Source organism: Lissotriton helveticus, chromosome 8 (genome assembly GCF_964261635.1).
Source record: "Lissotriton helveticus chromosome 8, aLisHel1.1, whole genome shotgun sequence".
NCBI classification, from domain to species: Eukaryota; Metazoa; Chordata; class Amphibia; order Caudata; family Salamandridae; genus Lissotriton; species Lissotriton helveticus.
The window spans coordinates 532,919,382-532,945,199 of NC_136069.1; the positions used below are offsets into that span (position 1 = coordinate 532,919,382).

General features: G+C 47.4%; 1 protein-coding gene across 1 annotated transcript in view; it reads right to left on the reverse strand.

The window, feature by feature from the left end:
- Nucleotides 1-25,818, reverse strand: part of DIAPH3 (diaphanous related formin 3) — a 2,176,287-nt gene that overhangs the window by 308,225 nt on the left and 1,842,244 nt on the right. The window contains exons 26-27 of the mRNA XM_078657410.1: nt 11,088-11,183; nt 10,526-10,588 (exon numbers count right to left, since the gene is read on the reverse strand). Of these exons, the coding sequence (XP_078513536.1) occupies nt 10,526-10,588; nt 11,088-11,183 (159 nt within the window). The remainder of the gene's footprint in view (nt 1-10,525; nt 10,589-11,087; nt 11,184-25,818) is intronic.

Here is a 25,818-nt window from a genome sequence, read left to right on the forward strand (position 1 = left end):
ACTTACATTTTCTAAAGTTGTATCTTTTCAATAAATAATAAGAAATAGCTAAGTATATTTACATCAAAACTTACAACAACAAAAAAGAAAAATGGAGTAGAAAAAACGGAAGTAATTTTACCACTGAATGTTACATACAAGTAATTTATGGAAGTAATACATGGAAGTAATTTTACCACTGAATATTACATACACACAGAAAGACTAGTTAAGAAACCAAATAACACGTCTTGATTAGACATCTAATATGTTCCAGGAACCAAGGGCCAGTCTCGATATTTTCTGCATGTTTTAAGGATGGAAGTGTAACTTATCTTCCTACGCAGTCCCACATTCGACTATGATATCTGGTGCAAAATGATTAAAGGCACAATTGTCAGCTTTTTATCTAAACCTTTTGAACTGCGATTCCAAAGAATACATCTATTTTCTTAATTTATCAGGCGGCCATTTATTTTCCTCATTACAGGTCATGTAGTTTAATTATATTGAAAGGAGAATTGACGCTACAGAACTCCTGTTAGAAATGTTTAACACAACACCATTCAGTAATATTGCTAAGGAACTTGCACAAACTGTACCGTCCAGTAAGATAGCCACCACCATCAAAACACAGGGACTATGACCACAAGAAGACATGCGACTCAATGACCCAACCATCCTGCTGATCCAGGACTGAAGCACTTGTGAAAGCAACGACTTGCCCTAATGGGAGTCAGTGCTTTATTCTGTTACCACAAAGAGTGCTTTGGCAGGATTAGGTTTTAGGACTCCTTAATGGCCTGGTGCTGGATTGCAAGTTGCAATCTCACGTGGTTTACTTGTTGTTCCTTAACATTCATAATACAGCAGCCATCTGTATCCATGTAATTCTGGCCGAGTGTTCTTATTTTGTACCAGTGATCAGCCTACAGCCTCACTTACATGTGTAGGGTCCTCAAAGTCCAGCTTTGCAAAAGTCAGGCCTCGGAATCAAGACTTCTGACCGGCTGAGGAAACACCACTGGGCGCTGTCAAATGATCGAAAAGGACTGAATTCTTGTAGGAACCAGGCACTGCCGGTAATGTTCTGGGAACCGCCCCTGTGTGTTCATACCAGTGTTACCAGAACATCACCATCCATGCATGCCATGACGGGTCTGAACACTCGGTCCATGAGAGGGACAGGAAGATTGCCTGTCCTCTAAACAGGCTGCAGCAACTGCATCTGAGTGATGGAACATGCCCTGGCTGCGCGGTCAACAAGACAGAAAGTCACCTTCGGGAACCAAGGACAGGTAAAATGTGCTCTATCAAACTCTTTTAAACACCCACTTGACCAAGGGTTGCCGCCAAAGGCTGAGCTGCGACTAATAAACAAACCAGACACTGTTACCATGCGGCGAACTCCTACCACTGGACCAAGGCCACCAACAGCAGCAGCCATGTACATAGGACAGACAGAACACTGAACAGGCCTGCACTTAACCAACAACACGGAGCTCTTTAATCCTTCCATGTTCACCGATTGCCCTCCTCGCACTTTACTTTCAACTGGAAAGTACTTTTAAATGGCTAAAAATCAGCAGCACGCACTACAAAAACGTTATAGAAAAATAATAATAATCCCTGTCAAAGGTAGTGCAGATCAGATAGTAAAAGGAGTGCAAACTCTGTACACAAGCCATGGGTTTATTTTCTAATGTAGAATGATGGTTGAATACAAGACATTGCAGAGATATCATTTTAGTGAAGTTCCACAGAATTCCATCTCCTATTTAGTTACAGATATATGGGATAAGTCAAGTCAAGTAAACTTTATTCGGATAAGAATATCCATAAAAGGTACTCTCACCTGTATATTATATTATTATTATTATTATTAGGGAGTTTTATAAAGCGCCTGGTTTACGCCCAGAGGCGTGTCCCCGCGCTATGGTAAGTAGGGTAACAGTATAACAGCCTAAACAGTAGTTAGCGTCTGAAGAGATGGGTCTTAAGTTTCCGCCTAAACAAGGATTCCGAAAACTCCATGCGTAGTTCTATCGGCAGGTCATTCCACCGCTTAGCGGCCAGGTATCTGAATGATCTGCCCCCCATACGTGTTTTCTTTATTTTGGGGATTTTCAGAAGTCCTGTGCAGGACGAGCGCAAGCTCCTGGTGGGCTCATACCAGGTAACCAGACTTTGTAACGGGGCGGGGGCTTTTCCTCTCAGAATACGGTGGCATGTGGCAAGAGCCTTGAATTCCACCCTGCTTCTAACCGGAAGCCAGTGCAACTCCTGGAGCGCTGCCCTGGAGGAAGATCTTCTAGGAAGCCTCAAAACAAGGCGAGCGGCAGCATTTTGCAACACCTGGAGGCGGTTTAGAACCTTTTCCGTTGCCCCCAGATACAGCAAATTGCTGTAATCCAGGCGTGATGTAACTAACGCATGCACCAGCGTCCGGCGAGCAGTAATGGGTAGGAAATCCAAGATCTTCCTCAAAGTTTTTAAAATGCTGAAGCATGGCCCCACTACTCGGCTGACCTGGGAGTCAAAGGCGAGATCAGTATCTAGCCACACCCCCAGGTTCCTTGCTTCGTGGCAGGGAACAGGTACCTCTCCTAGGCAGGATGGCCACCATGCCGATGACCAGACAGGTGGACCTCCCCCCACCACGAGCACCTCGGTCTTGCTGCCATTAAGTTTTAGGCAGTTGGCGGACATCCAGGCTGCCAGTTCTTGCATGCAGGCTCTGAACTTGTCCGCCACTAGACCCGGTGCGCGTGAGAGGGATACCACCAGCTGAGTGTCGTCGGCATAGGACACAAGACGTAGTCCGTAGCCTTCAACAATGGTCGCCAGCGGGGAGACATAGAGATTGAACAGGGTAGGACTCAGGGACGAGCCCTGCGGCACGCCCTGGCCCAGCCCAATCTCCCTAGAGTAACACTCTCCCTGGCGAACTTGGAAGCACCTGCCTGTCAGGAAGGACCAGATCCATCTAAGCGCAGCTCCTGACACCCCTCCGTCATTCAGACACTGTAGCAAGGTGGAATGAGCTACAGTGTCGAATGCTGCGCTTTGGTCCAAGAGGATCAGGGCCATGGTTTGGCCCTCATCCACTCCCTGCCGTAGAGCCTCTACTGCCATGAGCAATGCTGACTCCGTCGAATGTCGGGGACGGAAGCCAAATTGAGAGTCATGGAGTAGAGAAGCTTCCTCTACAAAGCCCATCAGCTGGAGGTTTACAATTTTTTCAGCAATCTTTGCCATGTATGGCAGGAGGGAGATGGGGCGAAGATTGTCTAACCTATCATAGCTAATATTGGGCTTCTTTTGAAGGGGAAGAACCACCGCTCGTTTCCAGGCATCCGGGACAGTGTGAGTCTCGAACGAGAGATCCATAAGATGGCGGATATGAGGCTCTAAGACATGCAGACTGCCCATCAGGCGTCCGGGAGTAGTGGGATCTCGGGGGGAGCCTGATTTAATTGACCCACAGATCTGGATGAGTTTTTCAGTGGGTGGGGTTACGAGTGTCGCTAGCACCCGTCGTTCACCTCTTGCCTTAAATACCTCTACCACCTCGGGGTCCATGGCAGCCCTGCTGGGGAAGGTTGAGTATATGGTAGCGACTTTATTGGCAAAGAACTCCGCTACTCGGTTGCAATGGTCAACCGTGCAGAATTCCTCTGGGACTGCTGCAGGCTTTCCCACTGAAAGGGATTTGTATATTAAAAACAGTTCCTTCGAGGAGTTATCTGCTTCCCCAATCCTGGTGCCATAATACATCTTTTTAGCCTTTTTGATTAGTCCATGGTAGTTTCGCCTACTAGAAACATAATCCAATCTGGCTTGTGTGGCGAATTCTATTCTCCAGCGCCTTTCTGCCCGCTTGCACTTAGATTTGGCCATGCGAACCTCTTCATTAAACCAAGGTGCAGTTTTCAATGCGCGTCCCCCTGTTTTAATCTGGGCGAGCGGGGCTACTAGGTCCAGGGCGTCTAAAATGCGTTGATCCAGACTATTGTTGACTGTTTCCACATCGTTTCCCCCTAATTCATCCCCCACCATGAGAGCTTCATTAAACCTGGCAAGAGAAAAGTTGGCCCATCTCCGTCCAGGGCGATGAAGTGCCACCTTTTCTGATACTTTGGCTCCCGGAATAGAGATCGAGAAGGGCATCAAATGGTGATCCGACCAGGGGATAGGTACGGGAGATAGAGCTTCCACTTGCCCCCAGTTGGCAAAAATAGGGTCCAGCAAGTGGCCCCGTTGATGGGTAGGGGATTCACCTACCAGCTCGAGCTGAAGAACCCTCAGCTCCTTGCGAAGGTCCCCTGCCCCCTTATCAGTAGGATCATCCAAGTGTAGATTGAGGTCACCCAGCACCAAAAACTTATCTGTGCGTAAGGCTGCCTCTGTAACACTTTCAACCAGACTTTCTGTAAATCTGGTTGATGGACCCGGTGGCCTATATATCAGAAGGCACTTAACAGTGTATCCCCCGTTGACTTGAATGGAGAACACGCCCGCCTCACTATCTGTAATCTCAGTCTGCTCCAGAAGGCAGCATAAGCCCTCCCTTACAACGATGGCTATTCCTCCACCTCTGCCTTTGGGTCTATCTAGCCGTACAAGGGTATAGCCCTCCGGGATGGCTTCCAGGACCTCTGGGGAGGAGTCGCAGTCCAGCCATGTCTGCGTGAGAAAGACCAGGTCCCATTGTTGTTCTCCAAGGAGATCAAAAATATCTAGTCGGTGCTTACGTAGCGACCGGACATTCAACAAGCCACAGATCAGCTTGTGGTGTTCTCTAATAGTATGTATAGACAAGTGAAACTTAAACTGGCAGTAGCTACACTCAGCGTTCCTTTCCGCACTCATGCCATGCAGACACAAGTTACTGGCACACATTTTGTGGAGAGATAGCAGGTCCGCTCTACTCCAATAAATGTGTCCTGTTGGTAGGGCAGGGGGCATGGCCCTTGGCCGTGTTCGGCCGCGGACGGGCGCAGACGGGCTTGACTTGAGCGCGACTTCGGCGCGCCTTTGTCGCGCCCGCTGCGCTCGTCCGCTGCGCTGCCGAAAGTGCATCCGCCTTTTATGCCCCACAGCGAGTGCCTCAGGAGCACTAGACCGCTGACCGGTCCCCCCGCTCACCGGAAGTAGCAGTCTCGACCTTGCTCGCCCTCCGCACAATCGGTGCTAGTCACCGCGTCGGAACGGGGCGGGAAGGAGGGGAGAGATCAGCCCAGGTGTCGGTTACAGCAGGTAAGCCAGCAAACTAACGTGGCACAGAAATTAAAACTTAAAACTGGGAAGCCTAAATCGCTATCCCGTCAAGGCATGTGCAAATTGCAATTTTACCAGTGATTTAAAAGCGCATTAAAAAGCTGCCTCAGCGCCGAGCACAGTGGCTGTAGACACTGCCACTGCCTACTCACCACCACGCGAGCCGGCTCCTTCAGTGCCTTTTATGCCCCACAGCAAGTGCCTCAGGAGCACAAGACCGCTGACCGGTCCCCCCGCTCAACGGAAGTAGCAGTCTCAACCTTCCTCGCCCTCCGCACAATCGGTGCTAGTCACCACGTCGGAACGGGGCGGGAAGGAGGGGAGAGATCAGCCCAGGTGTCGGTTACAGCAAGTAAGCCAGCAAACTAACGTGGCACAGAAATTAAAACTTAAAACTGGGAAGCCTAAATCGCTATCCCGTCAAGGCATGTGCAAATTGCAATTTTACCAGTGATTTAAAAGCGCATTAAAAAGCTGCCTCAGCGCCGAGCACAGTGGCTGTAGACACTGCCACAGCCTACTCACCACTGATTATAAGGCTATTGTAAGTCACAGAGGCGTTCCATGACCACAGAGTCATGAGGACGCAGACAAAGGGCATTTATAAGAGCCCATGCTCCTAGATAGGAGTACATGATACCTTATAATTGGGCAGTGGCAAGCAGCTTGCTGAAATATCACAAGCCTCTCATGAAAAGCTGTGGTGTCCCTTCCACCTTGCCAGATAGCTGGCAGGCTCCTGATCCAGTGTGTGTGTGGCCTCTCATGTCCGAGAGGCCACGGCAGGGGTGATCAGACTGTCCGGCCTCTTGAGAAGCTGCGGCAAGCGTTGGGGCCAAGGCGCATGCCTTTTTTTACTGCTGCGTCTGCCTACAATGTCAAGGCATCCACACTGTCTTGCAATACATATTACAATCCAGTAGTGACATAATTTTCTTATTACAGGTGGGCTCTGACATGAGAACTACTTAATAATTTTAAAAAACATGCAAGATTATAGCAAGATTAATGTAGCCCGCCTATTATGATTCTGTTATATTCAAATGCATACCCTGTATTAGGATGTGGGTGTCCTCCTACTACCAGCAAAAAGGAGACACATTAGAGAACACAGATGCACGGCTTAAAAATAGAAAGTTGAATGTTCCTTCTTTACATAATGCAACATTTTATTGTACTGTGAGTAGATAGGCGACATCAGCATTTAAAATAAAGCCAACTGATATAATAAGTTAGTGTGCACTCAGTTCTTTCACTGTTCACATGTTTCCTCCGACTGTCATGGAGCAGTGAGACTGAATCCAGTGTGGGTCGCTAATTCACTCTACCATTACACCATCTGCCGAAACCACACACAAAGTAAGGGGAAATGTCGGATAACTGGAAGGTACCGGAGACGTTCAGATGTGAATTGTTTGCATTGAAGATCCCACGGTCGGGGAAGTCGAATCAGAGGCTAGTCCCAAAATACAACAAAGTCCATTCAAGGGGACAATCTTTGGCCTGTTGTAGTGATCTACTTTAGAAAAAAGCTCTTAAAGAATCCAATGAATGCATCAAAGAATACTGCCAGCTCAGAAGAAAGAGGGATGTGCCTAGAGGCTGTCTGCAAAAGGAACTGATGGAGACAATAGGAATCTCATCTAGAACATTAGAAAAGCTTGAGGACAATCCAAAGGCAAGGCAAGGCCAGAGCCCTCCTCTGTGTATACACCCAGGATCAGGACTGCCCTACCCTGCTTTAATTTAGGAAAGGACACTTTATCATGATGAAGTAACAGCTTCCACTCTCAGACCCCAGCTTCCTGTCCAATAACACACTGACCCCGTCTTTGCCTCTGACCCAGCGTTCGCTGCCCTTTGGCTTGACCCTCCCTATACAGTAACCACATGGACACATGCATACATACATACATACATACACAAACAGTAGGATTTGTGGTACTCCATTTCAAACGTGAAAAGAGAAGCTCAGTGGTTCTCAAAGAGACTTCTCATGCCCAGATCTATATATCACTCTAAACAGTCAAGCCTCTAATGACCTCAGATCGCCTTCTGGAAGACCCACACAAGGGCCGGGATTAATTGAAGGCTTGCTAATGACATTAAAATAGTCCATTCCGCTACAGCAACGCTCAGATACCCCCTAATCTTGATTATATGGGACTCTCTATGATACTTAGTTAATTTGATTTCAGATTATGCACAGAATTCACAGAATACAGGATAATTGGAGCATTGTGGGGAATACCTCTAGGTGTGTAGATAGTAACTGGCTATTTTTCAGACCCTTAAGTCCTTAAACAGGTGAAAACATGTCCACACATATATTTGTATGCATAATCTCAAATATAAATGCACATTACGTTTATTTTTCATATACAGTAAAAAAAACATCATTTCCACACAAAATAATGTGCTTAGTAAACTAAATTCAGATAAATGTACTCAAGTCATGATTATCTTGTTCGTCAATTTGCCTTTTCAGTGGTTAGTGATTATTTACATTTGCTTTAGTGTTTTTATATACTGTGGTGCTTTGCTTGTGGGATCGAAGGTGGGCCCACAATGGGTACTCTGTTCTCTTTCTCTCAAACCAGTTTGTATTGGCAACCCTGATGAGTGTGTATCTAGTTTTTAGCCAATTATCCATGTGAATGTTTTAAACCACAAAAAAGAGAGGAGATGTTTTACATCCATTTTTCTCAAAAACACAGGAAAATGGAATTCCTGCTCCGGAAAAATCTTACATGCCCCCTGGGGGTATTCACTCTCACGTCTAACCTGCTCAAAATGCCCTTCTGTCGTTGTTTGCTTGCTTCGAGCTGTGAGATAGTGGGAAGAACCACAAATGTAAACAGGACTTTAGTGAAGGGTTGCCTCTAAGCCCTTTCTGTGTCACTCTGAAGCCACATTTGGCTGACCTATTTTAAATCATACTGCTAACTATACCGTATCGTTTTCAAGGTACTCAATTATTAAAGCTGACCCGTAGTTTGGTCACTTGTCGGAATTTTATTGAGGAATTGTGGAAAAGTGAATAGATATTTATTTAAAATACATTATTATTTAATTAGAGTGTGAAATACTGAATGGGGTAATCAACTGACAGGCAAGTCGTGCTGTGGTGATCTTCAGTACATAGTTTGGGATTTCCAGCAGCTTCCACTGGATACATTGTCTCGCTTCCTCCATCTCAGTAACATGCCAGGGAGAAACTCCAGTCAAAATGAGGCGTCAGGCAGCTTCACTTCAAGGGCGCCATTAGAACTGACAGGCAGCATGTCACACACCTTGCTCTGCACAGGTGCAATTCTCTCTGTAGTGGGATGCATGTACGGCTCAGCAGGCTGGCACCTGTCTGCTCTGCTCTGGCTCATTGTAACCAGTACCAAAAAGAGTGAAAATATTTCCCCAGAGATGCTGGGAGCTGGCTAGAGGGAATGGATGGCGAGTCACCACCTTTCCCAGCCCCGCATACTACTAGAAAACATAGTTCCTGGCTCTGAAGCCATTAGTTTAATTCTTAACCGCATCGCTGCGGCGGCTTTTCCCGCTGTGCGCGGCAATTTTGAAATTACCGCGTTACATGACGAGCTCAGCTCGTCATGAGCGTACGGCAGGTAACGCTCATGACGGCCAAAGGCACGCTCTATAGCAACAACTATAAGGCCTAGGAGACTGGGAGAATATCACAAACCCTCTGGACTTAGGTACGTCCATAGTGCTGGGTGCACAACTCAGAAAAGATAAGCCTCACTAGTGACTATATATGGCTGGATACAATACTCCCATCCCTAGTCACGGGTAAGATTAGGGACAGTGTTTGGGGGGAGAGGGATCAGCTTGCTCTGCTGATGGTTGTTCTGCTGCTATCAGGAGCCTCGGTGTTCCCAGGATTTCTGATTGTCCTCAGAGTCCTATCGTCAAGAATGAGAGCTTATGCCACTGAAAGAGATCAGAACTGTATACAGCGGCCTGAGGAGAATGGGAGTAATTTGAAACACTTTGAAGCTGGCACTGCGGGCTTATTTAAGAGACAGATTTGAGATATCGCCCCATTGCTTGGGCCGGTCCTGGTATAAAATGGAGACATGTCCAAGTCTAGCTAGTTGTTAACACGGGTACTGGATCTGGTGGCAGCAGCTGGTTTGGGGTGATCACGCTTCATTTTGCAACATTCGTGAGGCCTTAGACAGTAGTTGGGAGTAGAGCTCCTATAATAGTAGCATCCTTAGAGAAATATTGGTTCGGCAAAATTCGTTTACAGATGATGATAAATTCAGAGTAACTTTGTAGAAACAAAGTACATTGTTGTGTGCTTGCACTAAGTCAGGAGGAATTTTTGAACACTCGAATGGAAGGGCGATTTTAATTTAAACAAGTTAGAAGATTCAGGTTTTGTGAGTGATTGGTGGAGACATACAAAAGTGTGAACTTCAAGTTTTGCTTCAAACCTCACAGACATTTGGTGCCAGGTTAGGCTGTGACAGGAAGTCTTCATAAGATCAGCTTAGTTCAAAGCCATTGCAGAATAAATGTGAATCAAAGGGTTGATACAGGATGAAAAGTGTTAAGGGGTGGAGGAGGGGAGGTTTAAGAGTCAGGCACTGGGGTCAGTCGAAAGCCATCTACTGAGCCAAGGGTTAAAGCAGCTCTACTTGCAGCTTTAGACTTTTCAAAGAATTAAGTTGTGAGAGAGCCAACTGGAAAAGGAGTTCCCCTAGGGACTGCGTCTACTCTATGTTCACATGATCTATTCCCTGATGCTGCTTTCATATGTAGGTACTGAGCAAAACCTCTCGAAGTATCAGACATCAGACATAGTACATGGATAAAAGGAAACTGTGCTATGTGCCGTATGTATGCACTACCAATCACAGAGTACACAAACTATTTGCAAAGCTACCTCAATGAATGCATGCAAACACAACATTTCAGCACCACCACGAACCACATTAAGGGTAATAATGTATGCAAGGTTTGCCATAATTAAACAATGCACAGTCACTGCAGATGAGAATCATTCGGATGTGCTCAGGTGAATGTTGCAGGGTTAGGAAAGGCATTGGCGAGCAGCTTCGCGAAGCAGCACATAATAAGCACATGGCCCTAGACCCCAGGCCCCAATACTGGTTGTCTGTCGCCATCATAGGTGCTGCGCGTGACAGGAAGCAGGGCAGAGCAAAGCAGCCTCCAAGAAGCGGAGATTAGCAGGAGAAGCTGCGATAAGAGCAACATGCAAGTTATGAATGTGCTTTATTACCATGGTTACAAGCCTTCAATACAGGCCTCTGTGAGGACGGGCTAAGACTTGGCTGCTCAGTATCTGCAAAAAGCACGAGACAGAACACACGTAATTACTCATTAACCTTGAGAGGCGATACCTATCGGCAGAGAGCATTTTATTGCAGAGGTGAAAATTAAAAACAACGCCACCGAGCCGGGCTCATTCTCCCCGGTGCTCTGGGGCTCGAACTCCCACCTCTCCCCGCGCCCCGCGCCCCGCCCGCGTTCCCGCCCAAAGATAATGGGAAATATGGCCCTGCGGATGAGTCTTGTCATAATCACCGGCCTGTGTTAAATTCAGTGCATTGATTTGCAAAGTGGTACTGACATCAGCCAACTGGAATAAGTGTCTGGCTGACACTCGTCATGACGCGGGGAGGGTTGGGCGCGCTCCTGGCACCCCGCACAGCGCCGCTCCGCAACACTGAACTCACGAGGCCTTTGACGGCAGGTGAGGCTGCGGCAGGGAGCGCGCGCCCCCCGCCCCGCTCTCCATCATCATTTATGTGCAAGTGATATAAAGTAGGTCCGCGCCTCACCTTTGGTTCTCGGCGTGCGTTTCCTCCGGTCGCGGAAAGCGGCGCCAGACTGCAGGGCCTCCAGCAGACTATCCATCACGCCCGTCTCGTCGCCCTCTGTGGAAAGAGATGGAGGGAATCCCATCAGCCCTGCGGGTTACCATAGCAATGTCACAGAACATACAAGGGAGAAGAGAGGGGCCACTGGGCCCTGACTAAAGCCAGCAATTTCAAAACCAGACAAGCGTCTAAAGCGCTCATAAATCAAGCAGAGGCTAATGCAACGAGACCCGTTTGCGCCTGGGCTCGGCCGGCCGCCGGTTTGACGGATGCCTTCTGTGGAGAGAGCATCTTAACTTGCACAGCACAGTACTTTTAATGAACCAAAGCTACAGCGATACCTCTTCGTTATCTGAAACCCTCCAGGGGCCAGAAGTTTGATCAAGAATCACATTTTTCTTGTTACGTGAAAGGGCAATCAAAAGTATACATTTCTGTGAAGGTATTTTACTCCAAAGGCCTGCCGTGATGCACTCATCTATCTACCACACAGCTATCTGCCCCCAAAGTCGGCACGGTTGGACACCACTCAGTGTCTGTTTTACGCTCTGTTCTTTTTAAGCAAAGCTCGCATTTACTTTTACAAGTGGGCACCTGCGAGGGGGAGGCCAGGTATTGATTAGGAAGAAAACAAACAAGCAGTGGATTGGAAAGGGTTATTGGACTTGGTCCCTACAAACTAGAACCACAGAGAGAATTTTAGCCACATGGATTTGCTTCACTTCTGCACAACTCGTGATGAATTATAGAACACAGGTGTAGGGTCGGGCCTAAGGCCCTCATGCTGGGTAAATGACTGGACGCAGGACACACTGCTTGCTCGGTGCAACTGGCCCAGAGCACGTGCGCTCGGCCTCTTTTATTGGTACTGTGTCACATGACCTGTGACATCAGTGGTGGGTGGGTGTTCAGTGTAGTTACAGGCTCAGCACTAGAATGCTGACTTGTGCTGGGCATTACATCCCTCCCCAAATTGGTTAAAAAGTAAACCAAACATGAAAAGTCCAAACACCTGTGGGGGAAAGAAAACACAGAAAATAACATTGGACTTGCGCTTTCAAAAAGAGTCTCTTTGGCTGCTTGCAAGCCGCAGGCAGTATAGTTCTTGCGTTTTGAATTAGCAGTTCTTGGTGGCACGGTTCTTAGTTGTTCGGCGGGTTCATTCTTTCTCTGTCGGCTGTTCTCAGCCCTGCCTTTTGCTTTGCTCTCTTGGTGACGAATGGTTCAAGAGAGGTGGATGACGTGGTTGTTGTTTGCCTTCCGGCTTCTTTTCTCCAAGCTGGTTGCGTGTTGTTTCCAGGCAGGCTTCAGTGTGTTTCTTAGCAGGTGAATAGAGTAGGTGCGAACATCCCTCTCACTAGGATGCCCCTCTCGCCGGTTTTCTTCTGCCACAAGATGTCCGGGAGGACCTCTTTGCCAGGTTTCCACTGGACTGGTGTTTTTGGTCGCGTTGCTCTACCATAGCCTTCGGGCCGTGAGCAGGGCGCTCCACGAACCTCACCGTCGTGTCCTAGTTCCACCTGAAGGTTGAGTTGTCGACTCTCTTCATTGCTCTTGAGGCTTTCATCCTCTTGAGTCCTGCAGACGTGCTTCTGTAGATCTGTCTCCCGTTTGGGACTTGCTGCCACCAGAGTTCCTTGAGGCCTCTTCTTGGGTTGCCACGGGTCGGTGTGGAGTGGTCAGTTCATCAGCTGGATGTGTGAGCACTCTCGCCATTCGATCTTCCGCCAACCCCAGAGGTAGATGTCTTCAACAGTCTATCTTGCTCCCTTCTGCGTTCGCCATGTGGATGGATGACTCGTAGGTGGTTGTCTTTGGTCTGCTCTGCCGGTGCTCTTACCAGGCTTGTTCTCCATTGCACTCCGGTGTTCCAGTGCCTGTCACCTTTCTTCTTTTCTTAGTGGCGGTGGCCACTCTGTTCTTTCTTCATTCTTCTTAGCTTGACAGTCGTGCCACTCTGATTACGTCTTCCTTCTTTTCTTCTTAGTGGTAGTGGGTCTTCCTTCTTTTCTTCTTAGTGGCAGTGGCCACTCTGTTCTTTCTCCTTTCTTCTTGAAGTGACTGGGTGTCACTCTGACTTCTCTTTTCTTCCTTTCTTCGGTGGCGGTGTGCCGCTCCGATCTTTCGTCTTCTCTTCTCCTCTTTTCGCAGCGTACCCTGTTCCCCTTTTCTTCATCTTTTCTGGCCAGGCTTCCCCATGCAGCGCGCGCACTCTGCACGTGTCTTCCTGGTCTTGTCCTGGTCCTAGGACACTATCTTCTTGTTACTCACTTCCCAGGGTGAGCGTCGCGACCTTCACATCTTCTTCCTGTTACTTTCATTAATTTGTGTGGTTGAAGTTCGTGGGTCTAGGTCGTCGGACCGTGCCTTGTCTGAACTTCTTGGACATCGTGCTGGTCCCTTCTGCCGAGGTCTGGCAGGTAGGATTTGTGGTGCTGAGCTTCTTGGACCTTGTGCTGGTCCCTTCTGCCGAGGTCTGGCAGGTAGGATTTGTTGGTGCGACCATCTGGCTGGTCGACTTCGTGCTTTGTGACCAAGCTGAGTGGTCAGGTTGCTTCTGTGTTGAAATCTTCAATGCTGCAGGTTGTCAGCGCAACCATTTTCTTTTCATCGCAGTTGAGTTGCTTTGGTGCGCATCTGGGTGCGCTCTTCATGTCTTCTCTTGTGACTTGCTGCTTTGGGCTAGTGCTGTCCGCACTGCTGCGCATTAGCGTCATGCGCTTTCGCACTTCCTAGTGCTGGGTTCCAGAACCATCGTTGGTTTGTGTGGGGGTGTTCTTACTTTCGCCATTTTGTTGCAGCAATGGCCTGTGGCCACCAGGCACCGCTGTCTTCTCTTCTGGCGTGGCGTAGATGCTTCTTGGGTGTTTGCTTCTGGAGGGTTACGTCACCACTCCATGGATCTTCTTCTGTTTGGTGCTGGTTGCGATTCTTGTGAACTTCTTCGCGTGGGCGCACTTGTCGCGCGTTCTCTTAGATATCTTGTGAGGAGTCGCTGCACTCCTGACGCGCTTCTGGTGCTTCAGGCGCGATTCTTAAGTGCTGTTGTATTCTTGTGCTTCCGGCGCGTTCCTGCGCCGTTTCTTCCTAGTGCCTTAAGTGTAGGTCTTGTAGTTTCGCGGGCTGTCTTTCTTTGCTGTGGCTGCAGGCTGTGTTCATTTTGCTTGTCCCAGGCTTGTCTCACCTGTGGCATTTAATTTAGCTGTCATTGTCTTTCATTGTGGGAGGATGATTCCGCTCTTGGCCACTAGATGGCAGTGTTGCCTCAGGTAGCTTTCCACCTGATGCGTGTCTCCCTGATCCCGGCCGGGCGTGGAAGAGGTCTTCGAACTGAAAGGCCGGCCTGTTCAGGCCACGGGACACAGACTAGCCAGGCAAGTTGGAGGATGTCTTTAATGTTTATTCCTGGCACGGGTGCAGTTGTGCTTACACCCAGGGTTCTTTGGGTGTCTCTTGATCTTTGCCACACAGGGGTTCTGTGACGTTGGAGGAGACGGAGGGCAGTTCGAGGCAGTTGACCCTCTGCAGCTCCTCTTGCTGCTTTACGTTTTCTCCCTCATGCTGCAGCGATGGGAATAGGTGGGGAGGTGCGCCGGCGTGGTTCTCCGCTCTCCGCCTTCAGCCACACACACACGGAGCAGCGGTGGGCAAGACAGGCGTGCGCCGGACGGCTTCCTTCTTTTCTCCTTCTCCCCCCGGTGAGTTTCCTTGATCTGCGCTGCACCGGGGGTGTGTAGATGTTGCCTTTACCGGCTGCGGGCCGGGTGCTGGGTTTCTCGCTTCCCCACCCCGCTGCTGCAGCCTTAGAGATCACACGCTGCGCGGGGTGGAGGAGTGTTGGCGCTTTGCGGGTGGGCTCCGCTTACTTAAATTAATGGCCCGGCAGCTCTCCTCACGCTGCGGGCTCCTTTTCTCGACCGCCGCGGCAGCTTTAGTCAGACGCTGCGCGGCGGGGCGGAGATGGTTGCATGCAGGCCGCGGGTGGGCTCCGCGAGCCTTGCTTGGTCATCGGGGGCATTTGCGGCCGACGCCGCGTCGCAGTAGGCAGGCCGCGGGTGGGCTCCGCTGGTCTTGTCTTTATAACGGGGCAATATCTGGCGCCGCTCCCCCACCTTAGGGGCACAGTCAGTGTTTATAGCGGGTGAGCTCCGCTTTGTATAGTCCTGGGCGGCGCTAGCAGGCGGCCGCCATTATCGCCGTTGTGATCATCGCGGGTGGGCTCCGCTTTTGGTGGTGTACAGTCTGGGCTCACCTTCGGCCGACGGGCCTGTTCTTCAGCGGGTGGGCACCGCGATGGCTCCGCTTGTCTTCTTGGGGCTCCGCCACGGCAGGGCGGACCACGGCAGGCTGGAGAGGTGCGGGGTGAGCTCCCGGTCACCTCCTCCTTCTTCTCTACGCCCGGGGCTCGACACACGCCCCACGGGCCTCTCGGCAGCCGGCTCGAGTCTTCGCAGGGGGTGCTCTCAGGCGAGCAGCATTCTCTTCCCCTTTTCCTCGACGATGTTTAGAGCTGTGGCACGCGGGGACACAGCTACCCTCGTCGCCATTGTAGGGTCGGGCCTAAGGCCCTCATGCTGGGTAAATGACTGGACGCAGGACACACTGCTTGCTCGGTGCAACTGGCCCAGAGCACGTGCGCTCGGCCTCTTTTATTGGTACTGTGTCACATGACCTGTGACATCAGTGGTGGGTGGGTGTTCAGTGTAGTTACAGGCTCAGCACTAGAATGCTGACTTGTGCTGGGCATTACAACAGGCACAACCCCCCTAAAGAACAAACACTGACAAAACCATTAGATCTGGCGTTGGCTGCCAGCCTTTTGGTTTTGTTAATGCTTGCTTTCATAGTATTTGTAAAATTTTAACTTTGAAACGCTGCTGGGCCCAAGTCAATATAAAAAATAAACAATAGTTAAAAGCTAAACTTGTTTGAGCCTCACAAAGCACATTATGCCACGGTAGTCCCTGGCGGTACAGAAGGGGATTGCTCTGTGTGGATGTGCTCTCTGTGGAACAACAGAATACCATCTCTCACAGTGGAGTTAATTAATGGCTGAACTGGGCTCAGACACTGCCCCTAACAAGCATTTGCAAGGCAACAGGTCTCGCATTTACAAGAGTTTGAGCTATTGGCACAGTAAATGGCAATGCCTTTTATTTATGTGGTGTTTTTCAAAACAGATAAATAAAAGGCATTGACATTTACAATGCCAATAGCTTAAACTCTTCAAACGCAAGACGTATTGCATTGCAAATGTTTTTGGCACCATTGCTATAAAATTTTTACAAAAGTGTTAGGAGAGACTGTGTCCTCAAAGCTATTTGATAAAATAGTGCTCGGAAGCTGTAATCAAAGCATACCGCGTAACAACACACGTAATAGGGGGTGTTGCATTGTGAGGTAAAAAAATGAGACAAGGCGATATTAAGCAGGGACTATTAAGCCTTTTGACCAATGAACAGCCACAGTTTACAGTGGACAATGACACCACCCAATGAAAAATATGGGCGGAGCCTACCTGAATACAGCATGCCTCGCAGAGCAGTGCATGCACTACCCAGGCTCGCCCAATAAAAAAAATAAAAATCATTTGTGAGCTTTAGGAGATTTGCCTTACCAGCTAGTCTTGCGACTGAAAAGTACTTACAGGCTGAAAATGCATCATCTGCAGTGATGCAGCGCATTCTTATCAGGTATAGAGAACAACCTTGGCACAGTGTAGATAGATCAAGAGTACAATTATGGCCAGAAACACATGTGTGGACAGCATTTAGAATTAACTGTAGTATCGCTGTGTGCAGTTGTGTGGGCAATGACAACGCAGACCCTGAAAAGAGAGGCAGAAGAATTTCTAATTGTGCCAAGAAACCTTCCTCACCTCAGAGAGAGATGGGTAATGTAACTGTGTGAAGCAAAACAAAAAAATGGTGTAAGCGTAAAATAAGATTTGAACCTGTATGAGACAATGAGGCTGCTGCGGCAGGAATAATGACCTCATTATCATTTGAGCTGCTAAAAAGTACCATGTGACACTGTGGGTATGCATTGCTTATGGTGCCTATGTTGATATGGGGCCTGAGGAATAAGCAGAGGACACCTCAATTATCAATTAGTGAATGCTGGATAAGGAACCAACAGCGACAGCCACATCTCCCTTATGCTCAAAATCGTCGGAACGTTTTGTGGGGTGGGGGTTCTTTCTCTGGTAGTCTGGTACTATAAACCCCTCGTTCTAAATTAAAACAGCACCCTGGGACACAAAGTTTGTGACGGCTCCTGCATATGCTGCCACCTACTGGGGGCTGACATTTGCCTATTCATCAATGTATCACAAATGCCAGATGAGCCCCCTTTTTGTGGTACATAAACACATATATCAATGGCAGTACAAGCGCCTGAAAAGAGCAGTTCTGGGGAAACCCACCCAGTCGCCCTTCCCTTGTGATAGCTCTGCCTAGGCTATTTCTCTCACCCCAGAAACATGAAAGAAGAAAACTGAGTGTCACAGTAAGCATGCCTCAACTAATGTCACAGAAAGACCATCCTCGCAAATAAGCAAAAAGCCAATGGTGACGTGATGAAAGCTAATCCCAAGATGCCTTTTATACAGAAGCAAGTGTAAAGGAGGACTTGAACTTGAAAGCTGTTATCTTGGGCACACAATCCGTTAGCAGAAGGAAACCCTTGCCTCTATACGTCTTCCCATCGATATGCCAATAGGGAGATTTCTATCTCCGGGAAGAGGCAATGCTTCAAATGTAGGAGCAGGATTGCTGCTGGGGTATAACAACCAACAAGGATGTGTCAAATTAACAACAGTACGAAGAATTCTAAAGCACATTCCCTACAATTAAAAAGAGCCAACGCTGCAAATAAGGGAAAATGCTCTCAAGGACCCTCAGCTATGGGAGGAGAACGCCAGCAGTGTAAAAAAGGTATTGCCACAAACTGAAGAAAGTTGCCACATGAGGGTTGCCACCTGGTCAGTTTTATACAGCCATGACTGGGGTTTTCAAATCTCGGCAGTTCCAAAAATGGGAAAAATCACCTAAAGTAATTATTATTTTTACCCCCATCAGTACAGACATTAATGAGTTATTGTAAGACTGGGTATCAATGTAATGGACATTTGGTTGTCCATTACCAAACTGACTAATATCGGGATGATTGAAGCTATGTACTTCACTATTGCGGATACCGCGGCAGTAGTCCTGGCGGGTATTCTAGTCTACAACCCTCCTACCGCCTCGACTCTCTCTTTAACGGCATTAACCCACCTGATGGCTGATCTTTCCCTCAAGCACCAACATTTCATGGTGCTTGGAGATTTCAACCTCCACGTGGATAATTCTCTTTGCTCGAAAGCCAACTACTTGTTGGAAACGATGCAGAGTTTGAACCGGTCTCAATTAGTCAAGGGTCCAACACATACAGCTGGGCATACACTTGACCTTATCTTTGCCAATTTCTCGAATATTATAGTCCATCCTTCTCTCCCTCTTACCTGGTCAGATCACCATCTTGTCCCTTTTGACCTAGAGCTAAGCTCAAGACCCACACCTACTGTCCTTGGTAAAGAGCTGGGAAGAAAGTAGCATAAAGTTACCTGTACGACCTTAGATCCTTTATTTAACTATCAGCTGGACCCTTTGTCTAGTGACATTGATGAAAATGTGTTCAAACTTAATTCCGCGCTGCTCCTTGCCATTGATTCCATTGCCCCTCTCTTGGTTCTCTCTGACCCTCCGTGAGGAAAAAAGCCGCTGCAAAATACTAGAACGCAAGTGGCGGCAGAATTATGACCCTGAATCCAAAGCAACTTACAAAACCGCTTTGAAAAAATTTCTTAAACAAAAAAAAGTTACCATGAGAGATTATTTCTCACTACAAATCTCCAACGCTAAGAACTCCTCCAAAACCCTTTTTAATATTGTCAAAGAATTTGTAAACCCTCCCGCCAGGGCTTCGCAGAACCCCTCTAGCCAGGCACTATGTGATGGACTGTCTGATTATTTTCTAGAGAAAATTGATAAAATTAGTACTTCGTTCCCTGCTGAGGAACCCTCCCCGGTCCCCCCTGTCATGGCCCCGGAATCTGCTTCTTTACAGTCTTTTAACGAGCTGTCTCTCGAGACCGCACTCAGGTTATTCACCCAGTGCAGATCTGGCTCTCCTTCCGACCCTATCCCTGCCAAGGTCATGGGTGACCTGGCCCCTTCACTGGCTAGTCCCTTTCTTTCTATTTGGAATGCCTCCCTCTATCATGGCATATTCCCATCTGCTTGGAAGGAAGCTTTGTTGGTCCCCATTCTGAAAAAGCCTGATGCCGATCCTACAAAATTTAGCAATTATCGCCCCATCTCCCTCCCCCCCAAACCCGCAAAAATTCTGGAAAAGGACGTGCAGCTGCAACTGACAGAATATCTAGAAAACAACTCTTTACTACACGACTCTCAATCCGGCTTTAGAGCGGGCTTCAGCACCGAAACTGCTCTCTTGGAAGTAGCTGAGACCATCCGTGAGTGTGTGGATAGGGGCGAGGAGGCCATGTTGGTCCTCCTCGACCTATCCGCCGCTTTTGATACGGTTTCACATAAAATCCTACTAAACCGTCTAAGGCAGGTTGGAATTGGTGGCTCTGCATTAGCCTGGGTTGAGTCATTCCTTACTGGCAGAACTCAGAAGGTGGCGCTCAGACCTTTTAAATCAGAGGGTAAACCCCTGCTGTGTGGTGTTCCGCAGGGCTCTGCCCTGAGCCCTCTGTTTTTTAATGTCTATCTCGCACCCTTGGCTACAGTGGTGGAGTCTTGTGGGGTCAGAGTGGTCTCTTACGCTGACGATACTCAGCTGATATTCTCTTTTAGAGACCACTCTGACTCCACCTTTGCCAACTTCCGCCAATGTTTGGACAACATCTGTGCCTGGATGACCATCAACCACCTTAGGCTTAATACTGATAAGACAGAGGTCTTAGTTTTTAACCAGAAAACTCCAATATCCCCCAGCCTGTGGTGGCCCACAGTGCTTAATCCCTCGCCCTCCCCTGTTCAATCAGCACGTAACCTTGGTTTTCAGTTTGATGATTCACTCTCCTGTAAAGCGCAAATTAACAAGGTCACCTCAGCTTGCTTCGCGAAACTTCGCATGATTAAAAAGATCTTTCCTTACCTCCCCTTAGACGCCCGTAGAACTATCACTCAGGCCCTCATCACATCTCATTTAGACTACGCCAACAGCTTATACGCCGGTGCCCCTCAATACTTGATCGATCGTCTTCAGATCGTGCAGAATGTGGCAGCTAGACTGATTGGAAATATCCCCTACCGTCAGTCGGTTGCTTTTTATTGCAAAGAGCTACACTGGCTCCCCATTGCAAGCCGCATTCAATTCAAGATTCTCACCCTCGCCTTTCGTGCTATCAACGGCCTAGGGCCAGGATACCTGAAAAAGCGAGTGGTAATATCTCAATCAGTCAGAACATTGAGATCTAATAATCTACGTCTCTTGATTGTACCACGCTTTCGACGATCCAGAATGGGCGGCAGAGGGTTTAGCGTGATGACTGCTAAACTATGGAACTGCCTCCCACTTGACCTCAGGTTCTGCCCGTCTGAATCCCTCTTCCGTAGTAAATTAAAAACGTGGCTGTTCTCCAGATCATGATTCTAGTCCTACAATCCTCCTGCTCCTCCTCTTTAGTCTTGAGTTTCTGTTTTAGCGCCGGGACACCCCTCCTGGGGTAGCTGTGCGCTGTATAAGCTACTTAAATAAATAAATAAATAATAAATAAGTGTACAGGAGGTCAGGTGGACAGCCCCAACTGCACCCGAGCACCAACGAACACACTCAAAGAATCACAGGAGACCGATTAAGGATACAAAAAATGATGCACTGTAGAGCCATGCATATAAAACCATCCACAACGTCCTGAGATCTGTTTCTTGGGTTAAGGGTTTCATTTAGCACTTGAGTGCACACTTACAGGCTGCAAGCACTCCGACATTAAGCACCCAGAATTGCCAACACAAAAGCAGAAGGTTCCTGTAATGAAATGCTCGTTTCAGTAAGTGAAAGGTCACTGCTTCACCTTAAACAAACTGCGAGTTAGACAGTTGCCTGCACGTGTCATATTTTGCCTAGATGCCTTTATGTCTCTAGCCTAGCACCACACCAACACAGCTTTATGCAGACTCTTCAAGGCGCTCTCATCCAAAGACAATCAAGCACACAACTCGCCACCTCCACACTACACGCACATTTCCATCGAACACTACGAAAATGGTGCTGTAATGCATCATTAACACAGTGACTGTGAAGTGAATTCATGGAGAGGCAGGCAGCGAGTAGGTGAACTGAGGGTTCTTGCATGAGATCTTCCAAAATGGAGGGAGTGTGGCTTCGCATGCATTTCATTCCTTCTCGCCGAAGCCTCAGCCAGCTTGTACGCGACTGCAGATGCGAGCAAAGGTTGCACCTGAATTATTGAAGCTGCTCAGAGAGATGTGGCCGCAGGAACATGGCACAACTGGATCGTGGACTCCTCTTTTGGAAACAGAGTTTCCTGAATTCAAGCACAAAAAGCCCCGTCGAGATCTAGATCGCATTTATGAACACAAAGCCATATTGGCCCAGGATGTAAGGACCCTGACAGATCACGTTAAAGAAATTCATCCTTTTCAGGTAGGCAGATTTCTCCTCTGTTTGCCTCTGTTCCTTGCTGTTTCAATATAAAGCTTGAGAAAAAAGCATTGGCAAAGACAATAGGTTCGGCCTATGAGAGATCTAGTGGCTTTGTCAACTGTTTTTTTTTTTTTTAGACATGTTGCACATCCACGCAAGTTGTTTTGCAATATGGTCTAAAGACCAGAAAAAAGCGCTATGATGTGGCCAGTGTTGACTGGGTCATTGAGCTTTTCTTTTTTTCCGTCATTGATGGAGCAAGGTTCTGCCCGTCAAGCGACTTGCTTGGACTCAGCCCTCTCGAAATAAACTGTAATACACTAATAAACATGTTTCGTCTTATTAACAATGCAAAACACAACATTTCTAGTAAGCTGGGGAAGCTTGCATATGTGCTTTTACTAACCGTAACTCGATTTACCTAAAATGGCCGCCGCAACGCGGGAACTTTTCTGCGCATGCGTCTGTCACACTCACGTGACATGACGTACTTACTGCTTTGGAGGGAAAACTTTGCTTCTGCGCACTAGAACTAAAGATGGCTGCTCTATGTTTTCATGCGCTAACACTTGCATTGCAGCTTTTACTAAATTGTTTGTTCTGCTTAATCCTTAATGCTGTAGTTAAAATAAAGTAATGGGAATAGAGTAGAGATAAGTGGTATACAGTGCATTCATTTATTCTTTGTTCTAAAATTGTTTCGCTTCTACTTCGCTATAAGCTCGTATTTGGGCCTGATGTAATCTTGCTGCACTCCATTTTGAAAGACTTGAGTCTGCGCACAAGAGTCCAAAAATCCTCGAGTCATGGCATTGAACCTGTGCCAGTGTCTGTCTTGCCTGAAGATGCGCCTGGGAAACTCACCCTTCGACCTCTCGAGAGGAAGCCAAATTTAACATTTTACATACAATGTATTTGTTATTGAAATATCCATTGTCACATGTAATTAAAGTGCATGGGAAAATAAAATATTGGGCAGGAACATTGATCTGAATAATAAAGAGCATAACCTCATAACTGGTGTGGTGTGATGACCTCTCCTGGTCTTTTGACCAATCAAATTGAGGGAATACACACATTTGCAACATTGAGGGTGGTACACTGCCCTGGAAAATGGTATAACTAAGGTAGGCTTAGCTAGTTAGTTTGTCCGACTTGTCCGAATAGCTGACCTGTCACTGACCCAACGCACTCAATAGGCGATCGAGAGCAGAGGTGCTGGCGGAGCACTCTGTCAGAAGATTCGATGACCCAATCGGGGTTCTGGGAAGGAGTTTGATAACCCAATTGGGGTTCTTGAGGGAGAAGATTCGCTAACCCTATCGGGGTCCGACTGTTAGCTGCAGAGAGGGGTGTGACGCTGGCGTTGCACTTTAGCTGTGGGTGCCGGTCCTCAGCCCCGTAGGTAGCTACGGGGATGCACTGCAATTTGAAAATCTTTACAATGGCTTCAATGGCACCTAATTTCTTAGGTCGGGGAATACTTAAAATTGAATTGATGGTCTTTGAGAATTTGCTCGTGGACTGGGCCAAATGCCCAGTCCACGAGCCATTCGCAGCAAAGACCATCCCCAAATATGGGAAGTTTTTGGTGGAAATAAGTCTGTTATCCCCTACGAGTATGGGATTGAGCTCACGTTTCCCTGGACCACATGACATAATAAATGACTTGTTAAAATTTACCCGTAAATCCAATCCATCCATATATTCTGTAAAGCTTTTTACCAAAATACGCAGAGAATTAGGAGTGCGGCCCATTATGACCGCATCATCTGCGTAGAGAAGTACGGGTAACGACTTGCCATTTATTATCGGAACATCTGGGGTAGACTTTTCCAAATGGATACTCAGACCATTGATATAAATAATGAAGAGCAGGGGTGCTAAAACGCACCCTTGTCTTACTCCCCTTCCTATCTTAATTGGTCCTGATACTTCCCCTTCCATTCCTATCCTCACTCGTGCTTTAAGGTCAGTATGTATAAATGCTAAAAAGTGGACCAGTAATTGGTCCAGACCATAACTCAATAAAATAGACCAAAGTTTGGACCTGTTAACTAAATCAAAAGCGGATGACAGGTCCATAAAAGCTAAATAAATAGGGGCAGAACGGGCAATGTTATATTTATCAATGACCAATTTAAGGTTTAAACATTGTTCCTTGTACCGATCCTACTTCTAAAACCCAATTGACACGGGGATAAAATGCTGCTTTCCTCTGCCCACTCTAAGATCCTGTTATAGATGACTCGGCCCAGAATCTTTAGGGTATTGTCAAGTAAAGAGATCGGTCTGTAATTAACAGGATCCGATCTATCGCCCTTTTTATATATTGGGACAATTACACTGGTTCCCCATGTTTCAGGAATAGGTGCTTGGGGTAAACTATTAAAAACATTCACGAGGATTGGGGCCCATAGTTCAGGTTTCCATTTTATAATATCTATGGGTAACCAGTCAGGTCCTGGGGCCTTGTTGCCAAGGCTCTGTGAGATTGCCTCTACTACCTCCCCCAAAGTTATCTCTAGGTTGCCCAACTGTTCCGGCGCATTATAATTCAGGCTGTGTGGTGGTGAAGCATACATTTTGGAGAAATGATTTTCCCAGGAACTACTAGCGATGGTACAGCTGACTGGTGTTAACTGTTGGCCCATATTTCGCAGATCTCTTACCGCGGGCCATACTAGATTTTCACTCTTTCCAGCTGCTATTTCTGCGAGGGCATCCCATCGTTCTCTTAAAAGAATGCCCTTTTGCTCCTTTAATATTGTTTTGTTGGCTTTCCTGGCTATACTGACATCTGCCCTAATTCTAGGTATAGCTGTTAGGGCCTTGCGCAATTTCCGATTTGCTTCAGAGCAGTTGTGGTCAAACCACCTTGGATCTTTTGGACCCTGAGATAGTGGCACTAATAAGAGAGATCTGATCACAGTACATATTTTAGTAACATCTTGAATTACATTGGGGCCTCGGGCTGTTGGCAGTAAACAGGAATTAATTAATATCTGATGCCCTGTTATTAGGGACTTAGTTATTTCCCCGCTGTCTATCCCTTTCCATTTTAGTCTCAATTTGTCAGTCGAGGGGATTATGTCCCTCGCGCCTTGGGTAAAAGCAAACACAAGCCGTTGAGCTAGACTTAAAGCCACTGTCAAGGGGTTATGGTCCCCAAAGTCTGTTGCTACCACCTCTGCGGTCAATATCCGGTCCGCCAAACAGGGAGAGACAAAAATATAATCAATGATTGAAACGTTATCTCTGCCTCTGTGTGTAGGCACTAGCTCAGTTGTGGGGTAAGGGGCTCGATCCATTGCGTTGCTAAGAATATATTTGCTGAGAAAAGATCTCAGTTCTAGTCCCCTCCGCACAGCTGGGTCTGCCTGTCGTGTTCCTATATTCCAAATTTCTTTTGGGAATTTAGCATTAAAATCCCCACCCAAAATTATCCCCATGCCCTCGCCTGAACCCTGAGCTTTCGCCAGTTGGGAAATACACTTAAAAAGTGCTATGAAATTCTTGTTTGGAGTTGAATTAAAATCATTGTTGTAAAAATGTATTAGATAAAAAGGAGTTTGGCACTTATATTCTATTGCCTGTATATTGGGGTTGTTAGTATTTATAATCCTAATGCTCCCACCAGCTAATATCCTAATCCCAATAAATAGGCCCCCTACTGCCCGACGAAAATTAGATTTGGTAGCCACTGTACTAAGGCAGTGGAACCCTTCTATATGCAATTCATAAGGTGCCCATGTTTCTTGGAACATTATTATATCCTGAGTGGAAAGTAAGTGTAACCAAACTTTATCAGCTAGTCTTGGTTCAAGACCAGCAACATTCCAAGTGAGGATTCTTAAATCGGAGACATTATTACCACAAGAGTCAGCTAACAACTCATACAGATCAAGCCAGGTCTTTAAAATTAGCAAATTGTTTTTTTCACAAGTCAGTTCGTAATCTCAGATGAAACCCAGGGGAGAGCGGGCAGAGCAGCCGACTTTGGACCTGTGGA